General features: G+C 40.4%; 1 protein-coding gene across 2 annotated transcripts in view; it reads left to right on the forward strand.

Moving 5' to 3' along the window:
- Positions 1-23344, forward strand: part of ZC3H12C (zinc finger CCCH-type containing 12C) — a 45432-nt gene extending 22088 nt beyond the window's left edge. For both annotated transcript variants that reach the window (XM_071735069.1, XM_071735061.1), the window contains exons 3-6: positions 11772-11911; positions 14188-14422; positions 15313-15419; positions 16158-23344. In XM_071735069.1, coding sequence (XP_071591170.1) covers positions 11772-11911; positions 14188-14422; positions 15313-15419; positions 16158-17554 — 1879 coding nt within the window. In that variant the 3' untranslated portion in view covers positions 17555-23344. The remainder of the gene's footprint in view (positions 1-11771; positions 11912-14187; positions 14423-15312; positions 15420-16157) is intronic.
- The last annotated feature ends 652 nt before the right edge of the window (positions 23345-23996 follow it).

A 23996-nucleotide genomic window follows, 5' to 3' on the forward strand; every position in this document is an offset into this window, starting at 1 on the left:
AAGGCCCAGTTTTTTTTTAGCTCCTAATCAAGTCAATTACCTTTAAATGAGGCTTTTTAAAATGAAACTTTTTAAAAATCAAACTTAAATAGAGCTCTTATTTATGCGGATAGGTTTTGTTTATTTAAGTCAATGTATTAGCCCATAAAGAAAGGATATTAGTTCTTTGTTAATGGGGTATTCCTATGAGTTCTTCCTACCTGTTGTGTCATTTTCAACTTTGGCTTTAAAGGAAGTATTGAAGGAAGTTGAACAAGCACTGTTCTGGTACTCAACCAAGCAGTTATCCAGGGACTTATAAAATGGATTTGGATTAAATTTCACATAAATCCAAAACGGTTGTGTAAGTGCCAGCTAGTTAACACAGCTCAGAGTTGGTGGGTGGATGTAGATTCAACTTCTCCCACAAACTGCACTAAACACATTCCAGAAGTAGCTCCAGGTCAATCACTTCCCTTCAATGTTTATCAGCTGGTAGCAGAAATATTTAGGACCTGCCTTCCTATGCTCGATTTACTTTCTTGACCACCTACATAAAATGAGCCCAAATATGAGTGTGTGCTACAGGGCCTCAAAACAGATTAAATGTATTAAGATAGCAGTCTTTCTGTTTCCAAGAATCAAATTAACAGAGCTTAACTTGTTTTCTACCAAATTTAATCACAAAATTATTCCGTTTGGAAGGAACCTCTGGATATACTCTAGTCAGTCCCCTGCACAGATCAGCGTCAATTCAAGGCCATGCCAGGTTGGGCTTTGAAAGTCTCCAAGAATGGAGACTCAGTATATTCTCTGGGCCATTGTTTGAATGCCCTCACTGTAAGAAATTTTTTTTTTTTTTTTTTTTTATGTTTAAACAACATTTCTTATTTTCCACCCAGTTTGTGCCCATTGCCTCTTGTCCTGTCACTGGACACCAGTGAGAAGTCAGTTTCTGTCTGCTTTATTCCCTCCCATCGGGTTTTTATACACATGGGTAAGTTCCCCCTGATCCTTCTCTTCTTTAGTCCCAGCTCTCTCAGCCTCTCTTTGTATGACAGGTGGTCCAGTCCCATGATTAACTTTGTTGCCCTTCACTGGACTCTCTAATATTGTCCATGTCTGTTTTACACTGGGTAGCCTAGAATTAAACCTAGCACTCCAGCTGTGCTTCACCAAGAGTGAGCAGAGGGGAAGGATCACCTGCCTCAGCATGATGCCAACACTTTTCCTAATGCAACCCAGGAGGCTGTTGGCCTCCTGTGCTGCAAATACACAGTGCTGTCTCATAGTCACCTTGATGTTCACCAGAACCCCAGGGTCCTTGTCTTTGCAGTTGCTTTCCAGTTGGTTGGTCCCAACCTGTACTGATGCTTGGTGTTAGTCCTTCCCAGGAGGGGACTGGCATTTCCATTTGTTGTATTTGCTGAGCTACCTGTTGGCCCATTTCTCAATTCTGCCAGGATCCCTCTGAACAGCAGTACACAGGAATAGTGTGCTCCCCCCAGTGATGCATCCTCTACAAACTTGCTGAGGGTGCACTCTGTCCCATTATCTCCATCATTAAAGATGCCCCTTTGTCAGTCCCCAGTGTACACCAGTATTGATTAGTCTCCAGATGGGCTTTGTGCCACTAATATAACTCTTTGAGTGCAGCAGTTCAGCCAGATTCCAATCTACCTCTCAGTCCTCTTATCTTGCCTATACTTCATTAGTTTGTCAGTTGTTATGAGACAGTGTCAAAAGCTTTGCTAAAACCACAGTAAACAGCATCTACTGCTTTCCTAATTCACAGAGCCAGTCATCTCACCAAAGGCTGTGAGGTTGGGCAAGACTATTTCCCCTTCATAAATCCATGCTGACTGTTCCTCATCACCTTCACGCAGTCTGCATAATCTGTTAGGAAAGGGCCTTCAGGGGGATTTGATCCAATGGCTTTGAAGGGATCAAGGTGAGGCTGACTAGCCTGTAGTTCTCTGAATTATCTTTCTTACCTTCCTAGAAGATTAAGGGATATTTGCTGCCTTCTAGTCCTTAGGAACATCATCAGTAACTTTTTAAAGATTACCAAGCATGGCTTCACAATGTCATCAGCCAGCTCCCTCAACACCCTTGAGTGTATCCCATCAAGACCCAGGAGCATGGAAATGTCCCATTTCAGTGTTCCCTGGCCTCTGATGATAGAACGTCATGTTCTGTCACCTTTACCCAACTTCCTGCACACCAGAGTGGACCAGTCTCGAGCTTAGCAGAAGTAATAATTGAAAATCAACCAGGTCTCCTGGGCCCCTCTTCTCTCCAGGGACATATCATGTGGTAGTCTCCTAAGCAGGCCAAAGTCTGCTCTCTTGAAGTCTGGGGTTGTGATCCTGCTTTTTGCCTTGCTCTTTCTTTAGAGGATCCTTCACAGGATTCCACCACTCATGGCCGCTGCAACCAAGGCTACCTTGGCCTTCACATCTCTTGATTCTTCCTTGTTTGAGGTCCAGCAGGTTCCATCATTGAGTCCTCAGTCACCTATGTTAAATTACCACCAATGCACTCCATAAACTTCATGGATTGTTCATGCATTGCTGTGTTGGCCACCCTGTTGGCAAAGACAATTCTACTCTGCTTTTGCTCAGTCAGTGGCAAAGATGTTCTCATTCTGCTTGGTCAAGCAGATTGCAGTTTTTCCTAGAAACCAGTCCTTGAAAGATGGTCCCATGTTTTTAAAAGATCAGACCCTGATCTTTTGACAGGGTCTGTTGTTGACCCTGTTGTTGACATGGGCTGTGCAACCGGTTCCTTTCCATCAGGATCTCTCCTTTCCCCTTTAACAAAATAGGCAATAGTAAATAAGCACTTTAAAACAAAGTATTTCAGCCTTAACATGTAAAAGAACAATATTGAAAGGAGTGGAGGAGATACATGAATTTGCTTGCAGTTCAGACAGTCTTGTTCAAATTTCTGCATCTAAGTGTCCAAAAGATCCTTGGTTGAGTAACTAACCTATAAACTGACACAGTCTGTTCTCTTCATTCCTCTCTGCTTTTCCAAGCTGTGGCCTGTGAGCTCACTTTGGAGTTGCTAAGAGGAAACAGACACCTGCCCTAAGCAGGGCTGGAGTTAGTCTTTCAAGAGATACTCTTGGGAATACATTCTCACAGAAAAAGTTGGACTGTGGTGTATATTCTTACTCTCATGTTGTAATACACGTACTTTATGATACCACTTACTGTTAAAAATGTTCTAGATAAAACCTGCTATTTTTCCTTTGGGGTATCTATTTAATGGGAGTGGGAAATTTTGCAGAGAAGGTTGAGGTGAATGATGTCCAATAATAGAAATAGGATGAACCATTTTATGATTCCCAGAAGGCTCAAGCACTATATGCTGCCTTGTCTCTCCATTGCACAACTAATTAGGAATGCAGTTTCACAGAACAGCTAATGAGTGACACAGAGGGGCTTAATTTCAGCCTTGTCTCTATCTCACCACCACCAATGCTTTCCTCCTTGCATCTTGTGTAGTGACTGTGGCTGCAAAATCAGTTGATTCAGCTTCCTAATTTAAAAAGGATTATTTGCCCATTAGACCTGTAAATGAAGCCCCACGTTTTTGTGGTTGGGAGAACAGCTAGGTCTGACACAAAGGAGGAAGAATATATCTGATTATGTGACTGGATGTTCATATTTGTGCAACTGGCTGCATCCAGTCAAGTGGTGGTGGGCAGATTTGTGTTCCTTGGGAGCAGAGGGGAGCAGAGATCAAGGCTTGGCACAGAATAATTTACTCTGGCCAGCCACAGCCAGCATATGTGCTGGTCTAGTCTATTTACTACTCTTGTTCCAGACAAGCTGCTTTAGCAAGTTTGGAAAGCTTCCCTTATACTTTAAGATGGTATTGCTTGTCATTTGTACCTTCAACTGAAAAAGGTTGATCAGAAGCATCTTGTGTGTTTCAAGTTTCAGACTCCAATACCAGCTAAAGAATATGAAGTGATTAAAGTTTTCAAAACAAAGCAAACTCCCCCTTTCACCTCAATAGCAGAAAGTTGGCTTTTGCAAGCTATGGATTGAAGAATTGCCATTTAGTTCCTATGCAATGCTTCAGTCTGATCTTGTTCTTTCATTATCCTGCTTTTCATGACGTTGAGTTAATCCTTTTCCCATAGAGGAAAGATAACTACACATTTAAGTGTAATAACACCAAAGTCTCTTATGGAGGGGTCTTTTATTGGAAGGGTCTGATTTTTCTCTATGTGTAAACTAAAAATTAGAGCTGAACAGCAAATTAGATAATCCCTTAGAGCCACTGTGGAGCTTGATAGATGCTTCCTGCAGCTGAGAGTCAGGATTAAGGAACAGGAGCACAGATTCAGTCATGCCACACCTGAGCACTGACCTATGTTAGATTTCCAGAGAACTGTCTAGCTCTAACTCTGCTTCATAAGGTGGGGAAAGGCATCTGTCCATTCACAAAAAATGCACTCAGGACCTTAGTGTAGCCTGCAGGGTTAGGATAGTAAGTGGGTAACACATTTCAGTCAGTAGTAGTACTACTAGCCTGATGAGATTTAAGGTAACCTAAGTTTTCCCTTTACATAACAGAATTAGACAAAAGTAAATGAACTCTAAAAACAGAACATTAGCTCTTCAACCCTACATCTGTCTGTTCTCCAGTCTGTTCTTGGACCTGCTCTTCATGCATCCCTGGTTTCCTCAGCTGAGCCTCCACAGTCTGGAATGGAGGGGAGAAGGTCCTGTTTCAACATGAGGCGGCAGAGGGAATTGAGGTTCTCTTTTTGCCTCTTTATTTTAAGACTTCCCTTTACTGCTGAGGTTAGGAGAGGAAGTTCCTTCTGAGGAGAGAAATATACTGGAGCATATTTGCACAGTCCTTTTCTTTTTCAAGGATAAGGACATAGCCAAAAATTGGTTATTGCTGTGATACTTTTCTTTGCTAGGATCAAAGGAGTCTTGTTGCCACCAAGAAGTGAGGAATAATGAACAGTTGTTGGTTACAAAGACAGTGGCAAAATCATAGAACTTCTTACTAATTTGCTTCTGTTACAGAGCACCTGGCTACTCTGGGTGCCTTTCAGGCTTTGTTTGCCAACAATGAAAATAATGGGTTTCAGAGTTTACATAAATGTGTATAAAACTATATACTGAAAACATAGGGGCAAAAAAAAAGTCAGAAGTGCTTACAGAGAGCATAACATGAAGATAACCCTAATAGGCAAATCATTGCATATTTGGCTTGCTGTATTACAATTTTTAGACAACCACTTCTGGAATTATATCAGCAAAATAACTGAAGTGTTTTGATCACAAGCCATGTGAGTTTGTAGGTTGAAATCAATGAATCTTGTTTTGTGCAATCAGGTTTTTCTGAAAACTTCACCCTTAGGATTCTCATGCCATGGAGGTGATGCTCTTCTGTCTCCCCTTCTGGAAAACCTTGGCCTATATATTTAACCAGTGTTTGATAGTACTTAATTGTACAAGAGAAAACACAGTGCAAGATAATCATTACATGCTAAGTTTTATTCGTGAGAGAAAGATGCTGATTTGGGATGGTTAGGGTTTTTTAGTTTAATACACTCCGACTTAAGGCAGATACTTTACAGTTTTCTTACAACTTTCATGCTCAGCCATCCCTCCAGCTGTGAGTGTTGGTGGCATCAGTGGTGGCATCAAAAACATACACCCAGGCCTGATGAATGTGGCAGAGACCCCAGTGCCCTTCAGGGGCTGGTGTTCAGCCAGGGGAAGTATGAGATAGCCAGAGATGCCTACCCAGCATTAAACATCTGTGTTTGGCAACTGAGCCTTGTCCCCAGGTGTGAACTCTTAGGCAAGTCAATTGGCTGTAGTAAAAGTTTTTCTGATACCCTGTCTACATAGAAATTTTTCCACAACTGCAAATTGTGTCAACAAAGGATGGTTTGCTTGTCTTATCTATGCCATATGTAGTTTTGATATGCCAATTTACTTGCTTATGCATTTTAACAAACTAACAGTTTAGCAGTAGCCTCTGGCATCAGCCTTATCAGTTGGCATTGGCCTCTTCTTAGACTGTTGCTGTGCTTGGTAGACATTATGTCTTTGTACCTTGATTGAGGAGTTTGTCAGTGGCACCATCTCTCTGGTTTCTTAGGTTATTTTGAGAAGTCACTGTAAGGAATAGATACAGATATTTCTCGAGCAAGTAACAATCTTGTGGGTAGGAGATTGTCACTGGCAGCTCTGAGTGTAATTTCTCTTTGCCTGTTTTGACCTCTCACTGCTGAGTACGTGATTCTTGTTTGGTCAGGCACTTGGATGCAGTCAGGCTGGCAGCCACACTTCCATGGTCCTTAGAGTGCCCTGATGGTGGGATCCCTACAGATGAGAAATGTTTTGGAGAGTGTTACAACTTCCCAGGCTTTTTTAATTCAAAGACTTCAAAGCACTTGAGTAATTTGTAATGGGAAAAAAGTTAACAAACACATTTGGGAACTGTTTCATCCACTTTGTGTCAGCAGCAAAATATATATATGTAAGGAACAAATGTAGGACTGATAGAAGGCCTGGATTACTGAGAAGGGTTTTGGATTGACTTCTCTCTGTGATTAGGAAACTAGTGGAGCTTTCATTAATAAACAAATAGAAGGGGTGAGGCGAGTGGCAAAACTAGGCTGAGTCACTAAGATAATACAAGGTGGAAGTTCTTAGCTCTATAAACTATGGACTTTATACACTGTTTTTGTCCTGTGACTTGACAGGAGAAAGCAGTTTGGCTACTCTAAATTCACCAGGCAAATTTGTGTATAGTTTTGTACTTGCTTCTAATGTTTTATATGGGAAATACCTTGATGTGCCCAGATTTCAGTTGTGTAAAAAAAACCAAACCTGTATGGGTATTGCAACAGACATTGTTTTAGACATCAGCCCTAACTTCTCTTGTCATCAATGTGTATGTTTTCTGTAGCTTTCAATATCTGAGAGCTCTGTGTTGGTTTGAATATTGCATTAGAGCATGCCAGAGATCTTGCAGCTGCTGTACATAGTGCTTTAGGAGTGTATATACCTCAACTCTTTTCAAGACAGTCACTTGAAAATCTATTTGGGGGGCTGTGAAGGTGACAGAAAAAAGGAAAATGTTTTCATCAGATGTTTTACCACTTTCTCACCTAGTCTTGAAAATACTTGATAAGTTTTTGCTCAGGAAATGTTATACTACTTTTGTCATTAAAAATAAAACCACAATTATAAACTGGTCAAATATAAAAGTGGTGATGAAAAGAATCATTCATACATGGTATGAGAGAGAAATAGATACTTTTTAAGGCATATACTTTATATTTCTTCCACTAAGGGTGGTAGATGAAACACAGTCAGCAAGCAGAACCAAAGCAGTCTGCAGCAATGTCTCACCCAGGCTACAGCTGTCATCCTGACTGATCTGAGCTTTCACATACTTCCAATAATTCGGAAGAGATTTTCAAAAGAATGTTTTTTTTAATAACAAAATACAAACATTTCTCCTCTTTTTTGCAACTAATCAGAAAGAAAAAAAGTCAGAAGCAGCAGCATGATTTGTCTCTTCACCGTACGATGTACCATAAAGCTGATGAAGCACAAAAAGGAGAGCATCAAATCTACATGACAACAACACAGAAGAAAAGAACAAATTTTAATTGCACATCTTTTTCACTGACTTTCTCACTAATCATTTAAACTTCTTGGAATTTGTATCCATTCAGAAACCAGCTTAGGCATGTGTCTAAAAAGGAGTGGGAAAAAAGTGAAGATTTATACAAGCTACAAATCCACTTGCTCAGCAGTGCAGAAAAACTAGTATATGTTGTAATGCATTTCCTATTTCTGTTTTGTGGAGTTTAAGTGTATTTCAAATTTCTGGTCTGGATGAGTGAGTTTAATAGTCTTTATGATTAGCCAAAGAAAACAAAGGAGCTGAACTTCCTGGTCCTTCCTCTGCCTTTTAAAAGGGTAGCTTGAATTCCAGCCTGTTGGAAAGCTATAGGCAAGAATGTCCATTTCTTCAGAGTGGCCAGGATTTAATTCCAGAAATTAACTCCCAGACTTAAGAGAACAAACATACTGTTACTAAAATGCAGTCTAACACAACACTTACTCGCTGACAGGAGCAAAAAGTGGTTTTATGCATTTGAAACCATGGAGATTGTTTAGAGTAGTAACAGTGCAGTAATTTCACTGGAATTTAGTAGCTGGAACAAGCCCTTCTTGACTGTTTTAAAATGGATTGCAATATTTTTGTGGTTGCACACAGTCTGCTGATAGCATGAGCAATCATTTCTGGTACCAGGCTTTGCAGAGGAGGCCTGAGGGCTGCCCACTGGGCACTGAATGCTCACCCCATGTCCTGGTTTGGTGGTGTCACAGGGAGATGCAATTAGACTTCCCATGCATGTGTCTTTTAAATGTGACATATCTGTGTGTAGTTTGTTTCTAGTTCCTGGGAAGGTATGAAATACTCAAAGATACTACTCTTTCAGACAGACAAGCACAAATAATTGTACAGTATAAACCGATGCCTAGGAAGAATATTGCTATGTGTTTTATTATTACAGTGTTATTACAGTGTAATAGTGTATTACATTATGGTGTTGTACAAAACAGGGAATGTGTTTTTTGAAGAGGCCTATAATCATAGCTGAAGAAGATACTGAGATACATAGATGTCTTGCTTCTGACAGTATTTCTACTATAGCTCTATATAGACTCTGAAGATGGACTTAAACTACTCTTGGAGTAGCCTGTACTGAAATATACAAACTTTGATTATTATGGCCAGCAATAATTGCAATATCTTACTTTTTATTATGTTTCCATAAGAGGAAATAGTACAGTTCCTCACTTAAATCCAGATAATGGTAGTGGGCTCTTTGTTATTTTTTTTTTATTTATTTGGGGCCTGTGACCTTCAACAGAGCCTCTGCTGAGGATGGTGCTTTGTGAGATGTGCTAGCCAGGACTCATCCTCTCTCAGCACCTAGACTCTGGTGAACCTGTACACCTGTTCACAGGCTTCTGGAACCTGAACAATGAGTCAGAATTTTTCTCACTTTTATTGTGGAACTTGATGCATTGCAAAATTACTTGAGCACCCTAAGTGCAGCAAGAAAGAATGGTCCTAAAAAAGAAAGTTTTAAAATAACTTTCTGGTGATTTTCTTTCCTTCAAAACATGCAAGTTGGAAGAACTTGTAGGATCCCTATGACTCCCCATTGTCATACTGTCCTCTTAATCACTGCACAGTGAAAGAATTTTCTTTTACCTTTCTGGAAAGCAGATCGTGGCCTACTTGCTATACACAAAAAGCCAGACAAGCAAAAGGAACAGCTTGCTGCCATCCTTGTGTTTCTTCTGCTACATATTGCTGTGGGGTTGGGAGACACCTCACAAAAGTTCCTGTTCATGGAGAACCCAGGCTGGCCCAGAGGAGACATCTGATGTTTTTTGCAAAGTATGTAGTGAGGGGACATCTCAGAATCCATAGGCCCATCCCAGTGCTCAGTTATAAAGCTGCTTTTAATGTATTGTTTAACTGTTCCTTATGCTGGTGAGAACTTTTCTGTCCTTACCCAGTGGGACTGTGGTGGGTCAGTTGTGGCTGGCACATAGGAACCCACCCATTTGAGTGCTCGCTCTCCCCAGCAGCAGAACTGGGAAAGAATCATAGAATTGTAATGGTTGGAAAACACCTTTAAGATCAGCAAGTCCAACTGTCAACCCAGAAAAATCCACCATGCCCACTACAGCATATTTTGAAGTGCCACATCAACACAGTTTTTTAATACCTCCAGGCATGGTGACTGCACCACGTCACTGGGCAGCCCGTTCCTTACTCTCTCAGTAAATAAATTCTTCCTAATATCTAGTCTAAACTTCCTCTGGTGCAACCTCAGGCCATTTCCTCTGGTCCTGTCATTATTTACTTGAGGCAAGAGGCCAACACCGCCTTCCCTGCAACCACCTTTCAGGTAGTTGTAGAGATCAGTAAGATCTCCCCTCAGCCTCCTCCAAACTAAACAATTCCAGCTCCCCCAGTATCCCAGTTCCCTCATATGACTTGTTCTCCAGACTATTCACCAGCTTGGTTGCCCTTGTCTTGACACACTCCAGCACTTTGATGCCCTTCTTGTAGTGGGGCCCAGAACTGAACAGAGTATTCAAGGTGTGGCCTCACCAGTGCCGAGTATGGGAGGACAATCACTGCCCTGCTCCTGTTGGCCACACTACTCCTAACAAAGAAAATGGAACAGAGAAAATGGAACAGGAGCAAGAAAGCTCATGGGTGAAAATAATGACAAGAAAATCAGTCATCAAGTACTGTCAAACAGACTCGAAATGGGGAATTTAACTTATAGCCAGTTAACATAATTATTAATGACTGATTCAGATAATGGGAAACAAAATTGGCAAACATTATAATACTCACAGGAAAAACATCTATCCTCTCCTTTTCCCAGGTTCATTTCACTCCAGACACCTCTCCCTCCCCCTGTCATGGTTGCAGATGACAGTGGGTGCCTGCAGAGAGGCTTTGAGAGGCAACAGGGGTTGGGGCCAGGACGTGGCTGTTTCTGCTGTTCCTTCCTTTCATATTTCTATTCCAGTGATCCCTCTGGGGGTACAGCTGCTCCCCTTGGAGCACCACCTGCTCTGGACTTGGTGTTCTCTCATTCCATTTTCCTCCGTGGTGGAGCTGGCTGGAACTGGGCATGCCAGCACAGGCAGGCCCTGACTTTTTCTTGCAGAGGCTATGCTGCAGTCCCTTGCTACCAAAACTTTTCCATGAACTTACAGTGGTTGATTGCTGTCCTCTGTGTTCATTGCCTCATATATATTGAAGATAGTTTTGTTCCTCCACAGGCTGACTTTTTTTTTCCTCTAAATTAACTAAATGCACTTCCTTCAGCCTTTTCCCATAGGCCTTTTTTCACTTTATTTTGGGCTCTTTCAAGTGCCTCTGTGTCTTTTGTAATATGTCTGGCCCAAAACTGGATGTAGAAGTTGCCTGAGGACTCATTTGCCTTTAGAAAATGACCTAATTGTGTCTCTCAGCTTAACTGAGACAGATATTGCACAACAGACGCACACCTTTTGTTTTGCTTGTGTCTGATTCCTTTCTTCTGAACTGTCTCTCCATGGGTTTTTTTTAATACACAATTAATTTCTCCTTCTGAAATGCAATACTAAGCAAATTCTTAGTTTTGTCATGTAGATTTTGGATAGTCTCTTCAGTTTCCCTAATCCCTGCAGAATGCCTGCCAACCCTTTGGGCTTGGAGTCCTCTTTTCTCATTCTCTGTTCAGATGGGACTCACAGAGGTCCTGCAGCTGGAATCTGCTGCCTCATCCCCTGTTGCCACAAACACCAGCACTCAGTACTCATCTGACAGCATTTCCCAAACACATTGCACTTTTTCATATAGGTGTTTCAGGCCTCCTGTATTCCCCCATCAAGTTTGGGGTGCCTGATACCCTCCATATTTATGGTTGCACTATGAGGATTTTTAACACTCCCTACTTATTTTTTTCCTTAGCTGTCAAAACTCTGTAGAGATGTTAAAAATATTCAGCAGATTCAGTATCCCTCTCCAACACCATTTTGCAAGCAATGATAATATATGGGCCAGGCTCAGACTGACTCCCAGGTGCCTTTAGAAACCACGGAGCAAGTGAAGAGCATGACTGTGAGATCCTTGTTTCACTGTGCTCCATTTACAGTCATAGCAAAGAGCAAAGTCATTATAAGAAATTTTAATGTGTGTTTCAGTCACGGGAACAAAGAAGTATTTTCTTGTCGAGGAATCAAATTGGCTGTAGACTGGTTTTTGGAAAGAGGCCACAAGGATGTTACTGTGTTTGTGCCAGCCTGGAGGAAAGAACAGTCAAGACCTGATGCACTTATCACAGGTAAGCTCAGTTCTGCCTTTACTGATGTTTGATATTTTGCACACCATTAGTGCTGCTGCTCAAATGAACAAATCTTTAAAAATGAAAGACTATAATAGAATATCTGTGGTGTAGTAGCTTCATTGAAATCTTCACAGAGGAAAAAGACAAAGCAATGCCCTCTCTCAAGTCCTTCTTTTCCTCTCACCTGATAAATTTTCTATTAATTTTGCTGTTTATTTGTTGAAGAATGTAATTGCCATTTTTTAAAAATGTTACACCCATGTAGTGTTGGCCCCTAAATGGTTTGAAGGTAGTAATTAGCAGGGTGATCTTCCTTGTGAGCAGATAGTGCCAGGCTGGCCTGTCTGCCAGGCAGCATCAGTGAGTCCTCACCTGTGCTGTACAAGCATTATCCTGACAGAAGGGGAATGGTTCCCCTTTTCATCAGAGGTATTAGTGAAAAAAAAAATATGGTGTAGATGCATTGATTTCTTGATCAAACTAATTGATTCTTTGTGAAGGCTGGAGAATCATCCTCCCCTTGCCCTAAAGCTGAAGCAGAGGAGAATTCAGGGTTAAATATCCCTAGGATTCAGGGGGGTGGAGTGGTGAGTTTTTGTTTTTTTGGGAGGTGGGGGGTTTGCTTGGTTTGGTTTTCTTAAATACAGCTACCTTTAAAGGGGAGGAAGCTTTTGAGAGTAGCAGCCATGGCTTCTAAAAGAATATGGATATTTCATTACCATGTGCATTATTTCCAAGTATCTGGAAGGGTCTTCACATTTGATTTGCTTGGTTGCTACTAGAACATACCATGTTCAAGCACAAAATCTTTGGAAACTGCAATTCTCCCCTCATCACCAGCAATGTGGAGTCTTTCTCTTGAAGGCATTCTCTTTCACTGTACTAGTGCCTGAGAAGAGTGTTGGCTAAGTAATAAAGATTTGCCTATTTAGAAATAAAATGAGGCATTTCATAGAGCTATGGATAGGACAAGAAGCCTCAAAAGAAATTTGAAGAAAGTAGCAAGACTCAGAATTGTCTGGTTGCCTAGCAATGAAGAATCAGTTTGCCATATGTCATCATGGAGCTTGAAAATGGGAGGAACATCAAAGGTTATTGTATCTTCTGTAAAACAGAGGTTCTTCAGTTTTCTTATCAGGATGTAGGGAGCCTGTTTTCTGTTTGTCTTGAGATTGTGCTGGTACTCCCATTTCCAGAGGTATGCACCTGAAATATGCAGACACATAGAATTTTTAACAAGTATTAGACAACTAAAGTGAGGATGGTTCTACACTGTCAGTATTGGTGAGAAACTTCTTGGATTAAACAACAGCTGCATCTTTCTTATTGTTGCCTGCTAATCATCACATAGCAGATATTATTCTTTTTAGCGGGCAAAAAAATCACCTTCCATTACACTCTTATACATCATGTACCACTTGGCCAGGTGACTACAAAGACATTGGTTAAAATTTAGAATATTGAACAATTTCTACTAAGCAGATAAATGTTTGTGTCAAATACATTGTTTATATGTAATATTAATCTTGTATTTCTTCCTGTTGAGTTTTTTTTTCCTAGATGGAACATAAGTTTGTTCTTCTTTTGCTGAAACATTCAATAGTGTTTAAAACCACCCTTTCAGCCAGGAGGTTGAAAGAGGAATTTTTCAGAGAATCATAGAATGGTTTAGGTTGGAAGTGAGCTTAAAGATCATACATTTCCAAACCCCCTGCCATGGTCAGGGACACCTCCCACAAGACAAAGTTGCCCCATCCAACCTGGCCTTGAACACTCCCAGGGAGAGGTATCCACAGCTTCCCTGGGCCACCCATTCCTCACCACTGTCACCAGATCCCTAGTATCTAATATAAATCTACTCTTTTGCAGCTTGAAATCAGTCCTTGTCCTGTAACTACATACCCTTGTAAAAAGTCCCTCTCCAGCTCTACCATAGGCTTCCTTCAGGGTCTGGAAGGTCTCCCTGGAGGCTTCAATTTATTTTGAACCACAGCTACATGAACAAGGTCCTCTGTGTTAGTCTCAAAGAATGGTGTGGAGCAGATTTTTATTTGTTTGTTGTTTTTTAAAAAAATGTATTGCCAGTAGACTGCTGACTGTAACTTCAAATGTCATATCTCAGGCACCTTGTGCTGGACTTTAACCATTTAAGACATGTTTAGTCCAAAATGCGTGGATTTTCTTCCTCAAATCTCATGTCTTCGGAGATTAAACAAACATTATTTTCTTCTGGTTCTTTTTCTTTTTTAACTTCTGCTTCTCATTCCTTGTAGATCAAGAAATCTTGCGGAAATTAGAAAAGGAGAAGATTCTTGTGTTCACACCATCCCGCCGAGTGCAAGGGAGAAGGGTGGTGTGCTACGATGACAGATTTATTGTCAAGTTGGCCTTTGAGTCAGATGGCATCATTGTATCTAATGATAACTACAGGGATCTAGCTAATGAAAAGCCTGAATGGAAGAAGTTCATAGATGAACGTTTGCTGATGTATTCATTTGTTAATGACAAGTAAGTCATGCTGTCTGTATGTGTGCCACTAAACTCCTTGAGCAAAGTTTGAAGACTTGAATGAATTACTTGTCTTACCCCCAAGTCATTTGGTACATGTAGGAAAGCAAGAGGAATAGTTGATCATAGCTGCTTATTTGGTCTTCTGATTAAAAGTACTCAAACTCTGTTTTTTGTAGAGCTTATTTATAACAATGTCTTTTTATCTTTTTATGCTGATTTTTTCTCCTTTTGGTGTATACCAAAGTATATACATATATGCTATACTTGGTGCATCCTATGGTGTAATACTCCAATTCTCTTGATGCACTGAGTGCCTGTAGTTAGACTCTGAAATCCTAGAGCCATAGAAAAACTCATGTTGGAATGAGCCTCAAGAGGTCCCTAGTTTGACTGGCTGCTTAGATCCATCTGTGGTATCTTCATACCCCAGCATACAGATAAACTGAAGTTATTACTGATGGCTTCTTTTAGCAGGTGGGACTCTACTCTTCCAAGCAGGCATTTGTATTTGATGTCTAAATACTGCTGCAAGAGTCCCAGACAATAAACACAGTTTTGCAAAGATAGTTGTGGCATTTTAAGAAATTGCTGCCTTTAGGAATGGGGTGTGTGCAGCCCTGCTTTGCCACAGAGCAGTCATCTGAGCTCGACTGAAGGTGTCTGAAGCAGCCTAGAGGTGTCCATACAGTGTATTTCTGTGACTTATCTCTTGGGCAGCACTTGGAGCAGAAAGGTGGCCTTTCAAAACACTTCTCAAAGTACCCAGGTTTAAAAATGTCAGCATGGCACATTGTGGTGTGGGACACAGTCATGAGGTGCTTGATCATTGTATGAAATTATGAAAAGGCTTGTTTGGTTCCATCATACCTTTTCTTTTTGTTTTATAGATTTATGCCTCCTGATGATCCTCTTGGGCGCCATGGTCCAAGCCTGGACAATTTTCTTAGGAAGAAGCCTATTGTGCCAGAACATAAGAAGCAACCGTGTCCATATGGTAATTTAACTTAACTTGTCAGTTTTCTGTACTGCTGGCACTAGGGACCAACTCCAGCTTCAATTTAACACTGCCAAAAATAAAAGCTTTTAAACAGAGGTTTTTACATTATTGTCTTAGCCTGAGAATAGTTAAAATGCTGAGCTGATGGTGGAAACTGAAGTGATTTTTTTCAAGTGCTAGTTAGTGAACATTTCTGTCTACTAATGGAGCAACTTCATTAATGATTTGTAGGAGTAGATCTAAAAACTGCACATAAATTCTGCAGGGTCCAGCAAGCCCTTCTAATGTGATTCGGTCATAAGACATCGAAGTTTTATTCCAGAAAATTGATTTACCTGCCTGGAGTTCAGCCTACAGGCACACCACCATCTTGACTGAACTGAAACCTGCCAGTCTGACAACTCTTCTGACTTTTCTATTAAATTTTCTGCCTGTGTATCTCCTTGCCCCAATACAGCAATGTGCACAGATACACTGACAATGTTCAGCTTAAAACGTGGCTGGACATGTTGGTTGATTTCCTAGAGCACTTGGTACAGCACACTACCAGGGCCTCTTTTTCTCCCCTCCCCAAAAGAAAGAGGAGATGTTAGATCTTACCCTGTCCTGTTCGAAACCATTTGCAAACTCTTTCAAATAATCAGTAAAACTTTAAATGAGGGGCATTTCCGTTGTTTGATGATTAACAGATTTTGGTTGAAGTTTTCTTTCATTCGATTATGTTTGTATTAATAGGGAAGAAATGTACCTATGGACACAAATGCAAATACTATCATCCAGAAAGGGGAAATCAGCCTCAGCGATCTGTAGCTGATGAACTTCGTGCCATGTCCAGAATCACAGCTGCCAAAACTACAAGTGAAGGAGGACTGGTAAAAAGCAATAGCGTTCCCTGTAGCACTAAAAATGATGGCACTTCTGAGCTGAAACGTGCTGCTCCAAAGAGGCAATCGGATCCTAGTATACGGACTCAAGTCTATCAAGACTTGGAGGAAAAGCTTCCCACCAAAAACAAATTGGAAACCAGGTCTGTACCTTCTTTAGTTAGTATACCAAGTTCCTCTGCTGCCAAACCCCAAAGTACTGCACCTTTAACTAACGGCCTTCCATCTGGAGTTCACTTCCCACCTCAGGATCAAAGACCACAGGGACAGTATCCTACAGTGATGATGGCAACCAAAAATCACGGAACGCCAATGCCTTATGACCAGTACCCAAAATGTGAGTCTCCTGTGGATGGAGGGTATTACTCTATGCTGAGTGCATATTCAAATCTAAGTATATCTGGTCCACGCAGCCCTGAAAGGCGCTTCTCCTTGGACACAGATTATAGGATTAGCTCTGTAGCTTCTGACTGCAGTAGCGAGGGGAGCGTTAGCTGTGGCAGTAGCGATTCCTACGTGGGTTACAGCGACCGCTCCTACATGAGTTCTCCTGACCCACAGCTAGAGGAGAACTTGAAGTGCCAGCATATGCACCCCCACGGCCGCCTTAACACTCAGCCCTTCCTACAGAGCTACCACGAGCCTCTCACACGAGTGCAAAGCTATAGTCACGAAGAACCAAAGCATCACCACAAACCTCCAGTTCCCTACATGGCTGTGCATCTGCAGCATCCAGCAGCCGGTGCTCGTTCGAGTTGTCCAAACGAATACTCCGCATCTCAGAGTTCCTCACATTCAAAGAGCATGCATCTGGGGAGAGCCCTCGTGTCCACGAGAATAGACAGCATTTCAGACTCGCGTTTATACGATAACTCTCCATTAAGACACAGGAAGCCTTATTCTGGCCAAGATGGGCTTGGAAGTTGGGATAGGCAGAGTTACGGGATGGATGCCTACGGCTACCGCCAGACCTACTCCTTGCCGAGTAACCCCACGCAGCCGTGCTACGAGCAGTTTGCCTTCCAAAGCTTACCTGAACAGCAGGACCAGACCTGGCGTGTACCTTACTGTGGAATCCCTCAAGACCCTCTGAGGCACCAAGACACCCGGGAGAAGGTTTACATAAATCTCTGCAACATCTTCCCCCCTGATCTTGTGAGGATCGTTATGAAGAAGAACCCTCACGTGACGGACGCTCAGCAGCTCGCTGCAGCCATCTTAGTGGAGAAATCTCAGCTAGGTTATTGAGAGATGATGCATCTTTGTGGTGTCTCGTAGTTTTCAGCTCAGCTCTAATGCTGAGGGAGGTTTGCTACAATAGCATTTGGGATCTCCTTCTCAGCAAGGAGGTTATATAGTAATCCGTTTATGTGAAATACTGTATCATGGAGTCTGTATGTATAGCCCCATGCATCGGAAGTACCAGATATGTTTTGTGTCCTAGTTTGAAATTTTTTAAATGGCTATTTTCACAGCTGGAGAATGTTCCAGTTTAAATTAATATATATATATATATCTAAAAGAAACAAAAATCTGTAGTCTCTGGTTATAATCTTTGGTGCATCAGGGGTTTATATGCAGCACTTTCTATCCTTGTTACATGTTGTTGGGATTTTTGTTTTCATTTTTTTAACTTGCTGGATGTTTGTCCTTGGCCTGCATGATATTAAAACAACCTGCAGAAAGAGGATTTTTCTACTTCTGGCAGGCAATTTTCAAGCCAAGTTTTTGTACTTTTTACAGCACCATGTTTGTTTGTTTGTTTGTTGGTTTGTTGTGAATTTTTTTGTGCTATAATCATCTATTTATAGGAAACAAAGATTTAATACAGCACTGACTTCATTTTTTAAACAAATAAAGTTACCAGTTAATGGTAAAATGGGTAACAATATATTAGTAATTTATAGTATGGCACTTTTCATTGCTTTCTTTGTTGTGTTTAAATAGTTACATGTTTTGTTGATGCAGTTGATTAGTAAGACCAGATGCAATCAGAGGAGGAAAAAAAATACCCGTTTTTTAACTTAATTTATTGATAAGGTAGAAACCTTTTTGCCTGATTTTTGAAGGTGCTGAGAGTTTGCAGCCCCCTTTGAACCTAGCAGAAGCTGCAAAGACCCAGAACCTGCCCAAACCAGGCCACCCTGTTTCAGTTCCCACGTGGTTACCTAGCTCAGTGTATTTCTGGTCAGTAAAAAGGGGCCTTGTTTAGTTGTTATAGGTGTTTGTCTTTGTATTGCTGCACAAGTGTACTGGATAAAATAAGCTTTTCATAAAATATTTACCTGTTTTTAAATGAATTTAATTATCTCAATGCAAGTTTTGTATTTAAGATACTGTTTGATTTTTTTTCTTGCTATTTATCAAGGCTGGCCTGAAAAGGTTGTGTGTGTTGAGGATATGCAACATTTATTAACTGCACTATACTAATGATATTGTAGCTCAAAAGGATAACTTAAACTTTTTTTCCTTTCTTTCTGATTCAGTTGGGGTGGGGAGGATTGTGGGGAGAGAAGATACCATATGTGTTCCTGAAGTTAGTTTTTGGCCTGTTGCATTATGTAGGCCTGATTCTTGCCACAAATAGTGTAGTTTTAGAAACAGACAAAGTAAGTCTGGTTTAGTATTAGTAAGGGATATTTCTGGTTTTAAGTCATGGGTTTTACTAGCACCTCGTAAGCTTTTCTATATATATATATATCTAAAATAGAAATAGACTTTGCAATTGATATCAGATGTACTTATGTGACATAGTCAGTTGCCAACAGTTTTAGGTTTCCATCCATTGTAACAATGTTCAGTATTAAAAAAAAAAAAATCACTAGTTTACACTGTTACTGCTGATAGTTTTTATACACTTGCTGGAATCTAAAGTAAGGCCCTAAAGAACCAGAAAGTACCTTTTACTGTTGATACAAATTGTATCTTTTTAACTGAGAACTATTTTGATTTGTAGATTTAGTAGAAACACAAATGTATAATTATAACTAGTCTTTTGGGCAACATTTTATCCCTTATTTAAAAAGTAGGGATTTCAGACATAGGATAGACTTAGGCAAGTAAAAGTAGGTATTAATTTAGGTGTCTGTCTCAATTTCACATATTAAAAAGAAAAAAAGAGCTTATTGGCATCTTCTTCCTTCCAAAATCTTCGTAGTGGGAACTCACTAAAATAAAGGTAAAATGCTGCCTGAAAATTATGTCCAAGCACCTTTGAATACGAAGACGTTTTCACTACTTGTGCGACACCGTGTGTTGCAGCAGGTAGGGTTTGGGTATACAGCAAATGCTTCTAAAGAGCATTGTGCATATAGACATATCCAATAATCTGAACCATGTTCAGCAAACCAATTCAGGACGTGGTGCTCGTGCAGCTTCTGCTGCTGATGTGCTGCAGGATCTGCCATTGCCTGTCCCTGCGGCAGTACCAGAGGGGCTCTACACCGTCTGTCCTGCGTTTTCTGTTTAGGGAGAGGACTTCTTCACCTGTGGCAACATTTTTTTCCCTGGATTTGGTTGGTTGCCATCCGTAGGGCATGTTTTAATGTAGAGATCGATGCAACGCTGATGCTGAGGTTTGGACTGGCAAATGGGTCTCATCTTAGTTGTACACTAAGATCTTTTTAAATGGAATTACACTTAAGTACTACACCATAGTGTAGATGCAGCTGTTTTAGTAATGCAGTTATTATATTTGTGTTTTTAATGGGTTTCTACATTTATTTTTTATGTAGGAATTTACTTCAGCCAAAAGTTGAATTCCTTTAAGCATGAACAGAAATGTGTGTATAATAGAGGCATTTCATCTTTGTCCCTGTCACGTGAGCATCAGAATGCTTGCCACTACCTACATGTAGCAGTCTGGCCTGGATCATTGGATCAGCAGGCACAGCCACATTCTGAAATGGTGTAAGGAGAGAGATGGGACTGTGAGCTGCAGTGCCCAGGCCTGGGTTGTCAGTATTGTTTGCCTCTGCCTGTGTTTAATGCAGCACTGAATCCCTGAAACTGTGGTGACTGCTTGAGAATTATTGTAATAGGTTCTGCCCTGTGAGCTCAAGCACTGAAAATGCTTTAAAAGTATAAGAACAGGATCAATTTGCTGGTTCTAATGTTGTGCAATGAAATGTTAACTCCCTTTGGATTCTCTTATGTTGGGTAAACCAGGTTTACTGTGGACAAAATACTGGCCTTGATATTTTCTTTGGTTTTGCTGTGATAATGGAGAGAACTAGGGGGGTTGCACGTGAACTCCTCCACAGCAAAGAGATCAACAGCCTATAGAGAGGATACCTGTAAGAAACATGAGAGCAATGGTACTGGTCACATACTCAATTTTTCAGTGTAATTGCATTGATGCAGATAACTGAACCATATCATACCATGTTCCTTAAACAGTAAAAGGTGGTTCAGTGACACTGGCTTTGTCCCAATTAAATGCTGGAATTGCAGTGAAGGATAAATATCTTCAAGTTAGGCCTGTCTGACCATTAAGAGGAAGACAACACTTTCCTTTGTCTTCAGTACTTAAAAGTTGCTTTGAACCCTGGCAGAAACTCCGTATTTTTAGATACAGTCCCAAGCTATTACTGCTAGGTCAGTGATAGGATATAGATACACAGTATTTTGAATGCACATTTACATTAGGCATCTGCCCACAACTGTTTTGTGTACAAACAATGTGTTTCCAGTATTTAGAGTTTTTAAATATCTCCCGTGGATACCTAACTTGGAGCTAAATATGCCCAGGCTATGACAGTATTAATCACTTTCTTGTCTTTTTTTTTTTTTTTTTTTTTTTTTTAATATGTATGTGTGCATATGAGTGTACATACATACACATACATACACTTGGCAAATGGGTTTAAGACTACTGCTGGTAGCCTGAGGTAAGATCATATCTTTTCAGGTGTCACTGTTTTCTTCTGTATGTTTGAATTGTAGCTCAGGCTTCCACTGCAGAATAGCTCTGGGAGAGCCCAAATCCTGATGTGTTCCCATGGCACCCCCGAGAGAAGGCACTGCCAGTCTGCTGAGACCCTGGGAGGGGACTTGGGCAGCCTTGAAATACGTGGACTGTTGTTGAGCTCTTGACCACCTTCTGCTGTGGAAGTTGTAGTTAATGGTGAACATTTTTCAAAGACTATCAAAGCTATTGGTGTAAACCAGAGTACCTCACTGGGACTGGAAAGCAGGGGGCATCTGCCCCAGCAAAGTGAGTGCCAGAGGACTGAACACCCTGGGTGAGAGATCCCACAGCATCCTGCTGCAGTATGAGACTACCAAAACGTGGATGAGTTTTATCAGTTGATGGTTTGACCAAGGTATTTTCACTGTGTAAAGCTGGAAAAGTGAGACACAATGCTTTCCTAATGTCCAGAGCATTTCGAAAGATACCCAACTGACTTTGCATTGCTACTGAAAGTTTAAAATACTGTGCAATTTAAAGAGACCATTTTAAAAAATAAAAATATTTTAGAAATTATTTATTTTGATTTACAATGTGACTCTTGCTAATTTATTCCTTGCATTATAAGGCCATGGTGGAGTGCTGTTTATATTTTTTATTTATCATAGGATCTGCTCATTTATCATATATTTTTTATTTATCATAGGAACTGCTGAAAAAAAACCCACAATAGATATAAACTTAAGCAAAACAAAACTTGCTTTGTTTTTGTTTTTGTTTTTTACAAAAGGGCTGAGGTTTTATAAACATCCTTGTGTGGTTTATATACTCCGTAAATTTTAGAGAAGCATAGTTTAATAATTTTGTTCAAATTAAATATGTATGTGCACATTGTTTAGACTAACCATGTAACTAATCCTAAAATCATCTGTGTTAAATGTTTGTTCCAGCTAACCTTCTGCCAGGTAACATGAGAGATGCTCAGACCTCATCTTTAGATGTACTTGAATACATTTCATCTGTCTTAAGGTTTCATCAGGACTTGGTGACCTGGTCACCTTATCACCTGTGAAACATCTGTTTGCATGTGAATCATCCTGCTTCAGGCTGGGTTTTCCTTGCAGTGTGTTACAAGGTGGTACTGCTACAAGTGAGGTATGTAGTAGATGTTATTCTACAGGCACTGTCAAATACAGTCTGGTGTTTAGAGTTGCAAGGATGCTTTACATAATTTTCACCTCCCATTTTCATGTCCTAAAGGGTTGTCATAACTTGGACTCTGAAGTGTTTGTTACTCTTTACCTCTTAACAACTGCAATAGTTCCCATCTCTTCTCTCAGACTGAGCCAGTGAAGAGCCCAGTCCCTTCAACCCTTACACACCCCCCCTGTGAGCACAGGTACTCACCTGGGCCAATTTTAGTGGTGGTAGAGAAGAGCTGAGTAAAACTGGAAGGTGTGTAAGTGCAGGAGGGCTGGGGACCTTGAGGAGCACATCTGGAGCACAGCTGGGGAACTGCCATCCTGCCAGGCTTGCACTTTGTGGTGGTTGGGAACACCTCCAAACCAAATCTTTTTAGATGTCAAGCACATCCATTTTCAGTGTTTCAAAGGTGTTCATCTGTTCTTCACCTTGTAAAACAAAATCTCTCTGCTTTTTATAAACCAGCTTTTGCTTTTGGTCTCAGATGAAGTCTAATTTGCCAAGTTAGGTTGGCTGCTTGGTTACTTTTTGTTTACCTGAGTGACATTCTTAATGAAACTGATATTTCAAACCTGTTTTACCAGCAAATTACAACCTTGCAAGGAAACAGAAATGCAGATACAGCAGCAATAATTGTGTTTCGTAGTTCTTTTTATCCCTCATTGTCTCTATACTTGTGTTTAGTAGATGAGATTTTAATATTGTTGTGAAGTCAGCTCCAGCAGAAACATTAGTTAAAAATAATGTTAAGACTACTTGATAAAGCAATTGTCAAGCTGGGTCTTCTTCATTCCTTCACTTGTTGTTCTGTGTGATTTCTGTGATGTGACTATTCACATCTTAAAAACCACCTTCTAAACCATACAAAAAAAAAGATGTATACGGATTCTGCTTTTAGAGAAAAAAAATAAAATTAATTTTCCTCATTGATGGGCTGTTTTTGTTCTGTAAGAGAAAAAAAAAAATAAGAGCAACATAAAAGTTAGCTGTGAGTTATAGACAGCTGTGTTCCTACTTGCACAACAAAACTGCTCATTCTGAGTACCTTGGAACAGTTCTCAACATAAAAAATGCTATAGAATATCTGTTCATTTTTAACACATTAATTCATATTTAAGAGGTGTTTTCCTCTCATTTTGCTTTCTTAAAAAGTTAAATAAACCCCTGGGTTTAAATAGCAGTGTCAGTCATTTAGTAGCAGAATTTGGATGGAGACTTCATGCCAATGGACCTACTCACCTTTCCAGTACTGCTAAACATATGTTCATCTTTCAGCATTACTAGAGGCCTAGCTCAGAATATTGGGGGATAATTGGAAAAAGAATTCAGAGCAGAATTTAGGATAGAATAGTTATCTGCTGAATGAAAAAAAAGGGGGAAAAAAAAAAAAAAAAAAAAAAAAAAAAAAAAGACAAGAAAAAAAGAAAGAAAAAAAAAGCGGAAGCTGCTATAATCTGTGAGAAAATAACTATTCAAAATAGATGGAGCTCTTGAATGGGTTTTTTGCCCAAAGGCTTTGCCTGCCTCTGGCCAGCCTGCCAAACCTGCTGGGGGACCCTTTTTCCTTCCCTCTCCAGC

The sequence above is a fragment of the Heliangelus exortis genome, chromosome 1, assembly GCF_036169615.1.
Source record: "Heliangelus exortis chromosome 1, bHelExo1.hap1, whole genome shotgun sequence".
NCBI lineage: Eukaryota > Metazoa > Chordata > Aves > Apodiformes > Trochilidae > Heliangelus > Heliangelus exortis.